Source organism: Saccopteryx leptura, chromosome 5 (genome assembly GCF_036850995.1).
Source record: "Saccopteryx leptura isolate mSacLep1 chromosome 5, mSacLep1_pri_phased_curated, whole genome shotgun sequence".
Lineage (NCBI taxonomy): Eukaryota > Metazoa > Chordata > Mammalia > Chiroptera > Emballonuridae > Saccopteryx > Saccopteryx leptura.
Genome location: NC_089507.1, coordinates 200,525,158 through 200,541,751, shown reverse-complemented (window position 1 = coordinate 200,541,751; position 16,594 = coordinate 200,525,158). Strand labels below are relative to the sequence as shown.

General features: G+C 46.6%; 1 protein-coding gene across 3 annotated transcripts in view; it reads right to left on the bottom strand.

The window, feature by feature from the left end:
- The window catches only part of ATP9A (ATPase phospholipid transporting 9A (putative)), a 119,846-nt gene that overhangs the window by 40,917 nt on the left and 62,335 nt on the right, over positions 1 to 16,594 (bottom strand). For all 3 annotated transcript variants that reach the window (XM_066387477.1, XM_066387478.1, XM_066387479.1), the window contains exons 10-14: positions 14,386 to 14,462; positions 12,955 to 13,115; positions 10,468 to 10,610; positions 9,401 to 9,513; positions 2,401 to 2,613 (exon numbers count right to left, since the gene is read on the bottom strand). In XM_066387477.1, the coding sequence (XP_066243574.1) occupies positions 2,401 to 2,613; positions 9,401 to 9,513; positions 10,468 to 10,610; positions 12,955 to 13,115; positions 14,386 to 14,462 (707 nt within the window). The remainder of the gene's footprint in view (positions 1 to 2,400; positions 2,614 to 9,400; positions 9,514 to 10,467; positions 10,611 to 12,954; positions 13,116 to 14,385; positions 14,463 to 16,594) is intronic.

Here is a 16,594-nt window from a genome sequence, read left to right as displayed (position 1 = left end):
TATTTATTTTAGAGATGAGAGAGAGGAACAGAGAAAGAGAGAGAGAAGAGGGAGGAGCAGGAAGCATCAACTCCCATATGTGCCTTGACCGGGCAAGCCCAGAGTTTCAAACCAGCGACCTCAGCATTCCAGGTTGATGTTTATCCACTGCGCCACTACAGGTCAGGCCCCGACACGCTTTTCTAAAACAAGTTATTAAAAGCAAGGTGCAAAACTGTATATTTTCTCATGGTGCTTTTAAGTTTTAAAGTATTAATAATTAAAGGGTGAGGAAGAATCTAACACATGCAAAGAATTATCTCTGCAAGGGTGCTCAGACTTTGGGAACAGTGGGTGGCTCAGAGGAAGAGGTTTGGGAGAGAAGGACCTAATCAGAGACTTTACAAATGGAGGTCTTAGGATGGGAGAGAGACAGACCTCTCTCTGTGCCATCAGCATGAGCTAGCCACACAAAACGTTCTATACATTAGGAAGAATTTGTAATTAGTGGCTCTGAAATTATTGAGCTAGTTGAGGCATAGCCAAATATATCAAGAAAAGTCCATGGAGCCTGACCAGGCAGTGGCACAGTGGATAGAGCGTCGGACTGGGATGCAGAGGATCCGGGTTCGAGACCCTGAGGTCGCCAGGTTGAGCGTGGACTCATCTGGTTTGAGCAAAGCTCACCAGCTTGAACCCAAGGTTGCTGGCTCCAGCAAGGGGTTACTCGGTCTGCTGAAGGCCCACAGTCAAGGCACATATGAGAAAGCAATCAATGAACAACTAAGGTGTTGCAACGTGCAATGAAAAACTAATGATTGATGCTTCTCATCTCTCTCCGTTCCTGTCTATCCCTCTCTCTGACTCACTCTCTGTCTCTGTAAAAAAAAAAAAAAAAATCCATGGATATACTCTCACATATATGCACACCCGTGTATAAACACCCACGCACATCCCCACACATATACATGCTCACACACATCACATGCACATACATACCCATACACACATGTATACATTGTACACACATGCACAGCACCCTACAGGACTATGAAAACCATGTACCTTTCTAAAGGATGTTACATACCTCACCTTCCTTCTTGTTTAGTGATTTGCATGACAGTACAGTTCTGTATTGCAGAAACATAAACTTATGTTTCTATCTATATACATAAATTTAGGAAAACTTTGGGAAAGTCTATACCAGAACATAAACAGTAGTTACCACAAAGTGGTAAGAATTGCAGGTAATGTTTATCAACTTCTTTTTGCATCTACAATGTCTACTTTTTCTAGGGAGAACATCAGGACTTGTGATTTCTAAAGTTGAAGAGTTTTTCTTAGTATGAAAGGGTTCATGGAAAAGACAAATAAATGAGCCGTGGGGTTGCTTCGACCTCCTCACAGAAGAGCACCTCCTTGACCCCTCACACCAAGAAACAGACGCATTAGAAGCTGCGTCACCACGACAGTCCTTCCCATTCTCACTGTCCTCCTCCCCTCCAGGGCTCCCCATATCCCGAAAATGACAGACGTCCTCAGGGCTGTAAACCTGCCCGCTCCGGCATCTAGGGAGCGCTGTGCTCCGGCCAGATTGGATCTCTTTCCTTTCCCCCGGGAGCTACTGTACGGCAAGCCCCTCGGGCTGTAATCAATAGCTGAATAAAGACCCTTCAAGGCTTCCAGAGCGGAACGCGCACAGGAAACAAATTTAGGAAATTCTGCTTTCTGTTACAGGAAATGAACGCAGCCCCAAATGGTAGAAATTACTCCGGCAGCTCCGAAGTAAAATGAATCCTGCCTCCTCTATGTATTTCATAAACTGACCCTGTCTTGACCAGCCATGGTTTATTGATATAGAATTTCAAAGTGAGGCTTCTAGACGCAGCCACGTCTATGGGGAATCCCACAGGGACTTGGAAACAGTCCAGCTTTCCAAAAGATTTTGCTGTAACGAGATTTCGCCCGCTCTCTGTCACACGGTCGGTGTGTCTGGATACACAGATCTGGACTTTGTGGTACATATCTTTTGAAATCATCTAGAGGGCTGGTCAGCAAAATACTATCACTGGTTATACCCTTTGTCAGTAGAATTATGGTTCACTTTTTTTTAAATCTTAATTAACCTTTTTTTCTTTAAGGGGATCCAGTTTCGAAGGGACTTTGTGTCCCTTATGGACTGACCACCTGAATTACAAACAAGGTCTCATGCTTTTTCCTAACTCAGGACAGATCTCAAGCCCAGGCTGTTTCCTCCACAAAAGGTTAGTTCCTGCACACATTTGAAGACGTATGTGCTTAGCAACCCCGCAGCTGCCCGGCTCCTGTCTGCCCTGACAGGTGAACCTCTCGGGAGCCACACCGCATGCAGAAGACGGCCAGGCGTCTCTGTGCCCCTCGCTCCACCTGCCGGGGGCTTACCTCATCCGGGCTGGACGCCTGGTACACACGGCAGGAGTCCTCGTACTGCTTCTCGGCCTCGGCCTGGTCGGTCACGCCGTTGGACTCATACACGGGAGTCACGTTGTGACACAGTGCAATGGCCTTCACAGCTTCGTGCACACGGCTGCTCATGGTCCGCCGGACTTTGGTGGTGATCGTGGGGCCCTTCTGAGCCGGCGGGTCCTGGGATTGCTACAAGGAAGGAGAAACGAACAAGGAAGGTGACCGGAGGCACAGAAGGGTGTCTCAAAAGTGTGAAAAAACAGCCAGCTGCGCCCCTAGAACCTGAAGCAGGAGATACTCGCTGAACAAATAAACAATTTACTATTTCTAAAGTAATGGGGGTGGGGGGGGGGTCTTGACCTGACATCAATTTTTTTTTTCTCCACCTCAGGAAGAAATAAATACCAGATGGACCAACATCAGTTCCAGATTTCAAATCACTGTTTTGGACCGAGGACCTGCAGTAGTCTTCCTGCCTCCACAGCTGGGCCCCGGGAGCTACAGATGCTTATGGACATACTGGATCTACATTCCACTAAAAACATATTTAACCAGTGGAGGAGAAGCGATCCGACCTTTGAGAATGAATCGTGTTTTATACCCGTGAACACATGGTTGCCCAAAATAGAGAACAGATGGGTTACGAGGAACAAGAAAATGACTTTCGTTTAATTTTTTAATACTATTTTTAGCCGTGGCACTACACTCCGCAGGTAATTAGACAATTACTAAATTATTCTTGTCATGCCGGCACACACACCGCTCTGGCTTCCTGCTCTGTTAACCTCTGGTGTCAAGAGGACACGAGTTTCACTTCCAGGCCAAAGGGCACGGCATGGTAACAATAATTAGAGTAATGAATCAGAACTACAGTTTAAATGAATCATTATTTGCCAAGTGCTTTTGATTACGAAGAATTTAACTCCAGAATTATAAGGAGGACCTAAGAGTTACACAGAAAGGTTCTCTCTCCTGGAGGGAGTCAGTGAAGAACGCTTTTTCCAAGTTCTCCAATGTACGTTCTAAGCATGGACGCGTGGCTTCGTTTCGGCCTGCATTCCTCGGCACCTGGACCAAATTATGATTTAAAATGAGGGGCAATAACTAGACCTCTGACAAAATAATTGCTTTGGCCGGCCAGCTTCAGTAACCGCGGGTTTGAAGGGAAGGCCTGGTTGAGGGCACCCTTCTCAGATCTTTGGATTTTATTAGCAATCTGATTTCAGGACTATAGAAATCAAACACTTCCACTAATATTTCAAATGCGGGAGAACACAGACAGCCCAGATTGTTTTGCTAAAGGACTTCCCTTTCGGATCAGGGAATCATTTGATGATGCATCAGAAGATGAGGGTGACGGGCCACGACCACCAGCGACTGGTTTACACGTCTCCGTGTTCATTTCTTTCTCTCTTAAATTCACGCGTATCCCCTTTCCTACTTAGGTGCCTCAAGGAGGAGGGGTCATAATCATTGATTCTGAAATTCCCTTTTAATTTTTAAGTAGAAGGCCCATTCACACACCAAACGGCAATCCACACATATTATTAAGGCCCTGGTAATTACCAGGGGTCTCTTGCCAGTATTAGTATATATTAGGGCCCTGTCTTCAAACATCCTCACATTCCCCATATGGAAGAGTTTCACATGGTACAGTGTTTATCTGTAGCCTCCTGCCCATAGGCCCTTTAACCTACACACATTTCTTCTTACTTAAAAAATACCAGGGGAAAATCAAAACAGATGTGGCATCCACAGAGGCAGGTTACGAGTCTTTCTGCCCTGGGGAAAAAAACTACTGGTCCTCCTACGGAGGAAAAAGAGGCCAACACAGCTCCACACTAGGTCAGGAGCTGGCAGAGGAACCAAGACTTGCGTATCACAAAGGCCCCTCTGGGTGGGTATCTCGCACCATCTAATCCTGCTAAGTCATTCTATGCCATCCCAGCCCGTCAACGAGACGCGGAGAATCAATGAAAACTAGGCCCCAGCTTCTCATTAATGACCCATGGCAGGGGCGTTTCCCAGCGAGAACTCCGGTTTGTACAACAGGAAAGACTGATACAAAAATCAAATACTGAGTCACCGTGAATAGCAATTTTCTTTCTAAATGCAACCGGAACTTCAACATCACTTAACGGACGTTCGTAATATTAATGGATATTATGGAGGGATTGCAATGAACATAAACACGCACTTACAGAAGAAAAGGAATTCCTGTTTCCATTGTCCCACTTTATACTCCCCAAATAAAGTTCAAAGCTGTTAACTCGTTAACCTCAAAGAAGCACCCCCCACAGAGAGAGGCTCAGAGCTACTACTTTCAAATGACTCAACTGAGTTGGAGGCTGATTAAGTGACTGAATCAATACAATGGTCACTAACAGTGGACATCTTAGAGCATGACACAGGCAATAAATTTCAATTCCTTGAAATTGAAACCCCAATACCCCAGGGGTTCTCAACTTGGGAGATTTTTCCCATCTGGCAATATCTGGAGATGTTCTGAGTTGTCACTACTGGAGTGAGGGGACGTACACTGCAGACATCTAGATGGTAAGGGACAGGACTCTGTTAAAATCCTAGAATGTATATGACGGCCCTCACAGCAAAGAATCATCCAGCCCAGTATGTCACATGCCGAGGCTGAGAGCCAGGATATAAAGCCATCGACACTACAAAACCAGGGCCAGGAAGTAGGGGAGGCCTCACCGCTCAGGCTGGATCCTGGCAATTTAAATTTTCAGTATGGGGTTCATCATGCATTTTTGTATGAATTTTGAGTTTTTAAAATGTTGCTTATACAAACATGTTTTGAGTTTTTAAAAAGTTGTTTATACTGTGATTTATATTGATGACTGCATTTTGGTGGGTCATCCAACTAAATGTTGCTTACAAAATGTGGGGGGGGGGGCGTGTGTGCGTGTGTGTTTGTATTCTAACTACACAAAACTCTGAAGTTCAACTTTAGTTTAAAAGAACTGCAGCCTGACCTGTGGTGGTGCAGTGGATAAAGCGTCGACCTGGAAACGCTGAGGTCGCCGGTTCAAAACCCTGGGCTTGCCTGGTCAAGGCACATATGGGAGTTGATGCTTCCTGCTCCTCCCTCCCCCTTCTCTCTCTCTCTCTCTCTCTCTCTCTCTCTCTCTCTCCTCTCTAAAAATTAATAAAAAAAATTAAAAGGATTGCAAAAATATGATGCCTTCTTATTTAAACACACACACACATACACACACACACACAGCATAATCTCTCCAAACACACAAAGGCAAAGAAACAATTCTACATATTAAACACCCAGGTGTTAACACTGGTAATTTCTGCACAATGTTAATACAGGTAATTTTAATGTTTCCATTTGGGGGGGGCAGGTTGGTTTATCTTTTGTATGTATCCATCGTTTTTTATTTCCAACCCCCAAAAAAGCATAATAAGAAATACCAGAAGTTCTTTAAATGAGAAAAAAAACAAAGTAAGCTGTGTCCCAGAGAAAAACATACAGATAAAAAATTCTTGCTCGAGGAAACAGAAACCTCACTATGTGTCCTATGAATGCAGAAAGCGAGGACGACACTGTCTGGGAAAGTAGTTTTCAGCCTTTTTACACTTGGGGACCCAATGAAAATAGGAAAATTATTTTGGGGACCACCAAGGCAGGATTCACCCTGAGCATAAGCAAATTCGACTAAGACCATTGCTGGGCCTACAATCTTCATACAACAGGAGGGTGGTTAACTCTTTCACAGACTGGCATGGAACTTCAGGTGGACCAGTCTGCAGACCAGCGGTTGAAAAGCACTGGTCTGGGCCACGGTGAGTACTAACAACCTGAAGCATCATGAGCACAAGATAAACCAGAAACTCCCATTGGGCCACGGTGAGTACTAACAACCTGGAGGCATCATGAGCACAAGATAAACCAGAAACTCCCATTGGGCCACGGTGAGCACTAACAACCTGGAGCATCATGAGCACAAGATAAACCAGAAACTCCCACTCACCAACATGCTCATTCAACAGAAAAGAGAAAAAAGCTCAGTCAATTCCCATTCTAACAACAAATCCTAAAACAGTAGCAGAGACAAAGTATAAATATTAAGTAAAAAATGACAGTTCATACATCAAAATGGGTAGAATCATATCAATTATGATTTTGGAAACATAGGAATTTACAAGTACAAAAAGCCTCGAGGCACACGCAAAAGTGCTGAGCTTAGTCTTCTGTGGAGACACATATAGTAACAAGAGTTCAAGATATTTCCACTTGCTGGGGCGAAAAAAATAAAATAGATGACTACATATTTCAGGTAATATAGACCAGTTGTCTCAAAATATTTTGATTATGCAACACATTGGGGAAAATTGTTTGCATATCCTCCATGTATGTATATTTAATTTTGTATAAATACTGTATTCTGTATTATAAAACAATAAAAGGTGAAATTCAGCCCTGACCAGTTGGTTCAGTGGTAGAGCATTGGCCAAGAGTGTGGAAGTCCTGGGTTTGATTTCCAGTCAGGAAGCAACCATCTGCTTCTCCACCCCTCATCCCTTGTCCTTCTGTTTCTCTCTCTCTCTCTCTCTCTGCCCCACCTGCAGCCATGGCTCGATTGGTTCCAGCAAGTTGGCCCCGGACGCTGAGGATGGCTCCATGTCCTCGCCTCAGGCGCTAAAATAGTTCAGTTGCCAAGCAATGTTGCAGCAGCCCAAGATGGGCACAGCATCACCTCCTAGTGGGCTTTCTGGGTAGATCCCAGTCAGAGCACATGCGGGAATCTGTCTCTCTGCCTCCTTACCTCTCACTTAATAAAAATTTTTTTAAAAAATCTAAAAATATACGAAAAAAAACACCCTAGCATTTTTCATAGGACTAGTTAATAACTCAAAATAACAACATATAGTCAGGGAAGAGGTACTGGAAATTCTAGGTTTAAAACTTGTCATATCTGTTATACAATCGTAAAGGGGAATGAAGTTCTCACACAAGATACAACCTGGAAGAACGCTGAAGATAGTATGTTGAGTGAAACAGGCCAGTTACAAAAGGCATCACGTGATCTCATTTACATGAAATGTCCAGGACAGGCAAATCCGTAAGACAGCAAGCAGACTGGTGGTTGCCGGGGGTTGAGGGAGTAAGGAGTAGGTTGAGGTTTCTTTTGGGGGTGATGAACATGTTTGGAAATTACACAGCAGCGATGATCGTACAATGTTGAGAACATACTGAAAAACTCTGAGAACCATACTCTTTAACGGGGTAAATTTTGTGTGGTTTGTGAATTATACTTCAATTGTGTTTTAGGGGTACCCATAAATAGAGAAGCCGGAGGAACAATCACCACACTGCAACAGCCTGTCGTGGTTTGACCTCATAGGGGACTGGCCATTTTCCTGCAGTTTTACTTGGGCTTGTATTAATAATCTGGGCTTTTCCTGCAGGAATCTTTTAAAACCACCTGCCTTCTTTACGAGGTTCCCTTTGTTAAATAACACCCCTCAAACCAGCCACCTGGCACTCCTAGCCTGCAGTCCACTCGTTAATGTTCCGAAAAGCACCGATCCTAGAGTTCCAACTTCTTCCACAGGACACCTCAAGGGCGACACCTGACCAGCGCCGGTCTGATCTATGCAGCGAGGGTCCCGGGGTCAACCTCAAAACTATTAGTAAAGGTCCACTTCGCTTTAATTTGGATGATGCAGATAAAATGTAAATGGACATGCTAATCTTTTCCTCCTGCAGGGGTCATCGTGCAAATTATGTCTTGGGAGTCCACAGATTTAGACCCGGATGTTCTGAAAAATAAGGGCAAAGCTCAGGTGCATGGCAGGTGTTCTCAAACTGTTCTACTCTGGAACTACCTGGTCCACCTGCTGAAAGTGGGTCTAGGGATCCTGACCTTCCCAAGTGATCACACCCAGGAGTTTCCAAACACTTGACAAAACCCTGTTACAAAATCCTAGTGATAAACTCTAAAGGTAAGGTGAATGATGTAACGGGCTCAAGGGAATCTTTCTGAGGTGGTGGGTATATTCTAAGATTGAATTGTGGTGGTGGTTCCATAACTCTGTAATTTACTAAAAAAAAAAAAAAATCACTAAATTGTACCCTTAACATAGGTGAATTTTATGGTATGTAAATTATACCTCAATAAAGCTGTGAAAAAACACACACACAGGAAAGCCTTCATACCTCTCATCACAAAAGTATGCACGTGTTTACTACAGGAGTTTCGTATGTCATGAGAGAGGGGTGCGCACGCACATTTGGCAGGGGAGTACTCTAATTTGGAGCTCACACCAACTTTGAGATGATCTAACCCTTAACCCCGTAACACTTAGCTAATTTATACTCAAGGCCAGGATGGGCAAACTGATTTATGAGCTTCCACTAAGGAAGGGTTAGGAGTTAAAGTTCATGGTAAGAAATGTCGTTTTCTGACTTTTAACACTTTACAAAGAGTGTTATCTGTGCTAAGCCAAAAATGGACCATAAAAGCTGAACTCCACAAATACCCCGAGAAGGAATGGCTTCTGTAAATATCACAAGCTCTTAAAAATACCACCAAAATGGGCAAGGGGATGTCTCCTGCCGGGGGACTATGAAGCTGTCTGACACAGTCATCGGCAGACCCGCGCTGCAGAGAAGGGGACCACAGGGGGTTCAGGCCGGCACACGGTGAGCCCTCAGGAGAAGCCCGGCAGGCACCCGGCTGGCTGATGGCTGAGAAGGAAGAATCTATTCTAAGACACAGAAACAGGGTGGCTCACCTGCCCTAAGCTGATGGCAGCAGTGTAACCAGTCTGTGTGAGAGTGGGGAGGGGACCTGGGCCACCAACGGTCCACACCAGAAGTCTCAGTCCCCAAGAGGGAGCAGGACAGTACAAGCGTAAATCATACGGTATTATGAGTTACATCTCAATGCAGGTGTTCACAAAGATAAGAAGTTGTTTTGGGTAGAGAAACAGAGAGAGTTACCTGGGTATAAATACTAAAGATGTGGCTCTGTACTTCGTCCATTGAGTCAAGGCCATAGGCCACTGTGCCCAGATGGAGCCGTTTGAAAACCATCTCGTTCTGGGTAAGAGTTCCTGAAATACAAGGCAAATGAGTAACTGTCTGTATCTACGCCCTGAAGCTTTGTTAGCATTAGCAGTAATTCTCTGAGTGTTTACTACATGTCACACACTGATTTCAGCACTGTCCCTGCTTTTGTTGAGGTGTTTTTTGGCCCGGAATCCAATTCCCTTTCTTTTGAAAATGGCACCCTGGATTTCCATGGGGAAATTACCACCCTCATTTTCTGGAATTGGTCCAGAGGGAGTGTCAATCAGGGTGCCCGACGCATTCCATTGGCCAAGAGGTGGCACATGACATACACTAATCCAATCAGATTCTATCTGGAAAGATCCTGAACCTTGAGCTAACAGAGACATGCATGGAAGATGAATAGTCAAGTCACCCCAGTGACAGAACCTTCCAGAGCCCGTCGAGGGGTCCTGGTGCTGACACCTCTGGAATTTTCCTGGCTCCCCTCCTTATTGAAACCCACTCTTTCTCTGATGTGGCAAGCCACTCCAGATCTTTTCTCCTGTGGACAGTATATGGTGGAGATAAAGCTCATCCCCACTTCTGCCCAGTCCCCAGTCCTTGCTCTTAACCACCAGGATAGTACACTGTGGAGCAGTTATCTGGGGTGTGGTGATGAGGTCAGGATTGGAAGCCAGACTGCCTTAGCTCAGAGCCTGCTTCTGCCACTATGAGCTTCTGACAAGTCAGTGAACTTATACTTCTTCGTCTGTCAAAATACAAGGTTAGGATGAGGAACAACTGAGTAACTATATAGAAACACCCCAGAACCGTGCTCTGCACCTAAGTCGTGTTATATAAAGCCCTGTGGTTATCCAGCATCATCACCAAATATTCAATCTTCATTAAAAGATGAAGAAAAGGAAAGAGCAGCAGTATGCATCCCTCTTACTTCCAGAAGGAGGATTCAAGCACCTTGAATCCTGGGGGGGTGGAGAGGGGGGCAGGAAGCTCACCTGTCTTGTCTGTGAGTAAGTAAGAAATCCTCCCCAGCTGCTCAGGAATCGTGCTGGAGCGAACCACAGTTCCCGGGATTTTTGAATCCCTGCGAATCACCCAGCTGTACACGATCTTGCCCATGTCCAGGTTCACACGCAAACTGGTCAGAAAACCAGAGCAAAGCGGTTAACAGGCTATACACAAGGCTCCTTCCGTCTCCTCTGCAAACAGCAAAACAGCAAGGGCTCTCGATGCACATCATCTGTGCACATCTGGACTCACTCCCAGTAGAAGCCACAGTTGGGGCTGCATCTCCACATACAACACAAATCAACACCACTGTCAAGTATCAGGAAAGCAAATTGTTATTTCCGTGAAGTGATTCTATCATGGACCAAGGTCACTTAAAATACCGAAAGGGTCGTTATTTTAGTTTTACTTTTCTTTTTAATTACCGATCATCTGAGCTAATATATATAATTTTGACACTATACTCATTTTTTTAAATTGTGGTAAAATATGCACAACCTAAAGTTTACGGTTTAAACCATTTTAAGCGTCCAGTTCAGTGGCATTGAGTGCATTCACACTGCTGTGTGACCGTCCCCACCATCCCTCCTCACGACCTGTCCATCTTCCCCGAGCTGAAATGCCACTCCCACTGAACAGTAACTCCCCACTGCCCCGCCCCCTGGAAACCACCATCCTACTTTCTGTTCCTAGGGGTCTATTCTAGGTACCTCCCACAAGTGGAATCAGACATCATTTTTGCAAGTGTGTGACCGGTTTATATCACTCAGCATGTCTTCAGGGTTCATCTATATTGTAGCGTGTCAGAATTTCCTTCCTTTTTAAGGCTAAACAGTACTCCATGTCATGTATTCTACTCATTTTAAAATATTATGCTATTGCAAAAAAAAAAAAAAAAAGAAGAAGAAGAAAGAAATCCTCAAATCCATTCATGATCCTTGAATCAAACTGCTTATGACTTTACTGGCTAGCCCTGGGCCATAAAAAGATTCAGTTCACTGATTTTCATTCATGTGGTAGATAGAATTTTAAAGACGACAGTTTTACTAAACACTTCACCACACACAGTTTTTGGGGGGTTTTTTTGCTGGAAATAAAGTAGACTTATTTATTCTTTGAAACTATCATCCGGAGCCCACTAGCTAGGAGTTCAACCCCCCTGTACTGGTCACACTGCCATACCAAACCACAGCCTCTGTCCTCAGAAAAGGACAAACTCTAATGAAGATGATATACATATGCAAAAGAAAAGACAGTATCAAGTGTAAGACAGACATTATAAGCACTAAAAGTTTCAGGAAAAAATATATGGCTAATTTTAATAACTAGCGATCATTTACTATGGAATAAAAGTAGAAACAAGCACCCAACAATATGCAGCTAAGTAAACTGTTAAACCTAGACCATAAACCAGGGCACTGAACGATGGAATGCAAGTGGACCTGATATGAAGAGTTATCGACAACACGCGGATCTTAAAAGGGGAGGGTTCAGATTTTATGCAGAGTAGAATCCCTTTTGTCTAAAACAGAAAGCAGTCTAGAAAAAATACATCCCAAAATATTAACAGCAATGATCACTTAGTTGTGAGACAGAGGTGATTTTTATTTTAATCTTTTGCTACTGTGAATCTTTGCTTTTTTTCCTTTTAAAAATAAATTTGTATTGATTGATTAATTGATTTTAGAGAGAGACATCAATTTGTGGTTTCACTTATTTGTACATTCATTGGTTGTTTCCTCTATGTGTCCTGACTGGGGATTGAACCCGCAACCTCGGCATATGGGGATGACCCTCGAACCAACTGAGCTATCCATCCAGGGCTTCTTTGCTGTTTCCTACTTTAATCTATTACTTACATCATTTTTAATCCATTCATTCAGCTTCTAAGTGAGGCAAGCAAACAACTGGCATGTAGCATCCAGCTTCTGTTGCTTGTCAATCCCAGTGTTATAACGGTGTCACTCTGAGTCAGTTGAGCCCAGACTCAGGCTCAGCATCCTTCTCCACACAGCACTTCCCACAAACACTACCGACCTCTTGGAGCTGGCGGATGAGATGAACTCTAATTGGCATCCCTGTCGTAGACTGGGCAAGGCAAGGCAAGATCTTTTCAACAGAGTCATTCAAGAAAGGATGGATTATGGACGCATGTGCCCTTCGAACGCTACAGCCACAAAACACGGTTCACATGCTCAGTCATCACTCAGCCAAGGGACCAGCTATTAAACAAAAACTGTCAGCCCTGGCGGGTGGGTCAGTGGACAGAGCGTCATCTCGGCACAGCAAAGTCACAGGTTAAACCCCGGTCAGGGCACATGTGAGAAGCAATCGGTAAGTGCACAACTAAATGGAACAACTAAGTGGAACAGGTTGATGCTTCTCTTTCTCTCTTTCTCTCTCTCTCAAATCAATGGGAAAAAAATTTTTAAAAACTGTCATGGTGCCCAAACACAAGCTTGTGCTCTCCTTACCTGATGGGAATGATGTTGGAAAACAGGAGGAGGAAGCGGATTATCTGCAGGTACCAACAACCAGCGAAGTGCTGCAGGGCCACCATGACCAGCGACACCACCACCAGAGCGCCAAAGAGGATCTTTGTGAGGCAGTTGACTTCCAGGTCAAACAGGCCAATCTGGGGGACCAGGCACAACGAGAAGCTTGGGATTAGCTGGTCCAACCCACAGCCCGCCTGGAGAGCGGTTCTCCGCCTGTGGACACCGCCACTCAGGTGAGACTGGTTGAGAACACTGGGCGCCATGGGCTGATACAACCAAGGGACCTCAAAGAACTCTGCTTTCTGGGTTCTTTATTGACTTAGGAAGATTTAGACTTGGAATCATATAAGCAGGCTTCTGTGCTCGGTAGAGCTGTACGCTGTGAAGTCTCGACTGTCCTACTCAGCGCCCTGTGATGTGACCAGGTCTACCCTCCCTGCGTCGTGCCTGAATCTGGGTGTGCCTGAAAGCTCAGGGCACACACCTCTGGGGCCACCTGATTTTGAGGTGCTGCATTAATGAACATTATTACTGTAATCATTACAATTTTTTTTTAAATGTAACTAGCACAGCAAATCCATAACTTTCACAGGAATACGGCCGAAGATGAGACAAAGACGTCAAATAAATGACATTTAGAGTTGTGATGGTGGGTGAAAATGAATGGAGTCGGGAAACATGGCATTTGCTCACGAAATTAACAAGAGGAAATCATTCTGCAGCATTCTGACTTAAAAACCGGAGGCGCGTGGGGCTGGGAGGGTCAGTGTGGAACGAGTGGTCACGGAGCCCCTTGGCAGACGGAGATCGGAGCCTGCGGGCGGTCAGCAGAGCTCTGAACCCTGCCTGGCCCTGCTCCTCCTCCCCGCCACCCGCTCGGGCAGGGCGTGACTGGTCTCCGGGCTGCTTCTCCTGTGAATGGGGCCCCGGGAAGCATGTGTGCGCACAGCTAGTGCAAGGTTGGATGAGGTGCATGTGAAGGACACGGCATACCGCAAAGCAAACAGAAGCCTGCTTTCACTTAAAAGCTTTTAAAATAGTATGTATTTAAAAACGGGAATAAAATCCTTTGGTCATAAGATATTTTTTAATTTTAAAAAATATAATTAAAATTTTAAAATATTTTTTAATTTTACGTATTCATATATATATATGTGAATACCTCCTTATGTATTGTTACACGTGTGTATATCTACCTACATATAAATACACATATACATACGTGTATACGTTTGTGTGTACATACGTATATCTATGCATATGAAAAGACAGTAAGTTTGTATAAATGGGGTGATACTGTTAGATGTTCCAGTTTCTAAATCTAGCTCCTCACCCCCAACACCAATCACCAAAGTACATCAGGTCAAAACGTCTGACAAGGAGACACGCCCGTGGCCGTGTACACACCTTACTCCGAGGATTGGAGGTATTCATGACGCTCCGGAGTTCTCTGCCCGTGTACAGAACGACACCCACAACAGTCCCTGAAACGAGAAAAACATGACGCCGAGGAACGTTAGTACAGCCAGGCGGGCTTACAAACAGAAGGGCCTGCGCCACCTGAGACGACGTCTTCTGAATCCAGCACCCACCCCGGGGAGGGTATCGGCGTGTTCACACTGGGAGCAACCAATGACCTGTGGTCGCACTGACCAGTATGGCAGCTGCTGGTCATGTGAGACAATTTAAATTTAAACTCAATTAAAATGAAATCAGATACAGTTCCCCATTTTCACTGGCCACATTTCAAATGTTCAAAAGCCACAGGGGGCTAGTTAGCTAATGCCCAGAATGTCACTATTTTCAGAAATGATTATGGCAACTTATGCGCACCCCCATCTCCTTAGAGCACATGCTTGCTGAGTCTAATTCCATTCAGACGGTCTCTAACTAGCATGTTTGGGGGATGTCTGTCCAGGTGACGATTCTTTTCTGAGAATTCCCCCCACCCACTCACCCCCTGGCGCAATAATGAAAGTATACCATTCCTTCTAAAAGTAAACAATTTAGAGGAGAAATACAAATGGCCAGTTAACATGAGAAAACAGACTCAGCCTAGTGACTCACCAAAGAAAGGCCAAACAAACCACTTTTATCCCTATCAGAGTAGCGAAAACTCCAGATTGACATTCAGTGTCAGCCAAAAGGTGGGGAAATGAACCTTGTCATACATGCTGTAGGCTGGAATGTAAACTGGTACAGCCTATTTTGGGGAGAACTTGATAATATCTATCAAAAATGTACCTTTGTTTCTCTTTTCAGTGTGTACCAAGAAAATGCTCAACACAGTGGGAAAGACAGACAATCAGGGAGGGAAACAAGAAACACAGTAACCAGAGGAGCACAGGGTGCTGTGATGGAAACAAGCAGAGGAAGAGAGGGGAAAGGAGGCCCAGGAGAAGGGGAGGATGGGGGGGGAGAAGAGGCCAGGGAAGAGGGGAGGGGAGCAGGGGGCCAGTAGAAGGGAAAGGAGAAAGTCAAGGACGAGGGGGAGAAAAAGGCTGAGGAGGAAGAGGAGACCAGAAGAGGAGGAGGCCAGGGGGAAGGAGGCCAGGGGAGGAGGAGGCTAGAGGAGGGAGAAGGCCAGGGGAGAGGAGGCCAGGGGGGGAGGAGGCCAGGGGGGGAGGAGGCCAGTGGGGAGGAGGCCAGGGGGGGAGGAGGCCAGGGAGGGAGGAGGCTAGAGGGGGGAGGAGGCTAGGGGGGGAGGAGGCCAGGGGGGGAGGAGGCCAGGGGGGGAGGAGGCCAGGCAGGAGGACGCCAGGGGGGGAGGAGGCTAGAGGGGGGAGGAGGCCAGGGGGGAGGAGGCCGGGGGGGAGGAGGCCAGGCAGGAGGATGCCAGGGGGGGAGGAGGCCAGGGGGGGAGGAGGCTAGAGGGGGGAGGAGGCTAGGGGGGGAGGAGGCCAGGGGGGGAGGAGGCTAGGGGGGGAGGAGGCCAGGGGAGGAGGAGGCCAGGCAGGAGGAGGCCAGGGGGAAGGAGGCCAGGTGGGGAGGAGGCTAGAGGGGGGAGGAGGCTAGGGAGGGAGGAGGCCAGGGGGGGAGGAGGCTAGGAAGGGAGGAGGCTGGGGGGGGAGGAGGCTAGGGAGGGAGGAGGCCAGGGGGGGAGGAGGCTAGGGAGGCTACAGGGGGGAGGAGGCCTGGGGGGAGGAGGCTAGGGGGAGGGCAAGGAGGAGGAGGCTAGGGAGAGAGGAGGCTAGGGAGGGAGGAGGCTAGGGAAGGAGGAGGGTGGAGGGGGAGGCTGGGGGGGAGGAGGCTAGGGGGAGGGCAAGGAGGAGGAGGCTAGGGAGGTAGAGGTCAGGGGGGGAGGAGGCTAGGGAGGGAGGAGGCCAGGGGGGAGGAGGCCAGGGAGGCTAGAGGGGGGAGGAGGCCGGGGGGGGGAGGAGGTCAGGGGGGAGGAGGCTAGGGGGTGGAGGAGGCCAGGCAGGAGGAGGCTGGGGGGGTGGGAGGCCAGGCAGGAGGAGGTCAGGGGGGGAGGATGCTAGGGGAAGAGGAGGCCAGGGAGGAGGAGGAGGCTGCAGCTGGCACAGGGTGTCAGAAAGGCTGTCCCTGAGTTGAGGACATCTGAGCTGAAACTTGAAACATGAGGAGGGGCCATTCCTGCCAAGCTCACAGGGAAGAC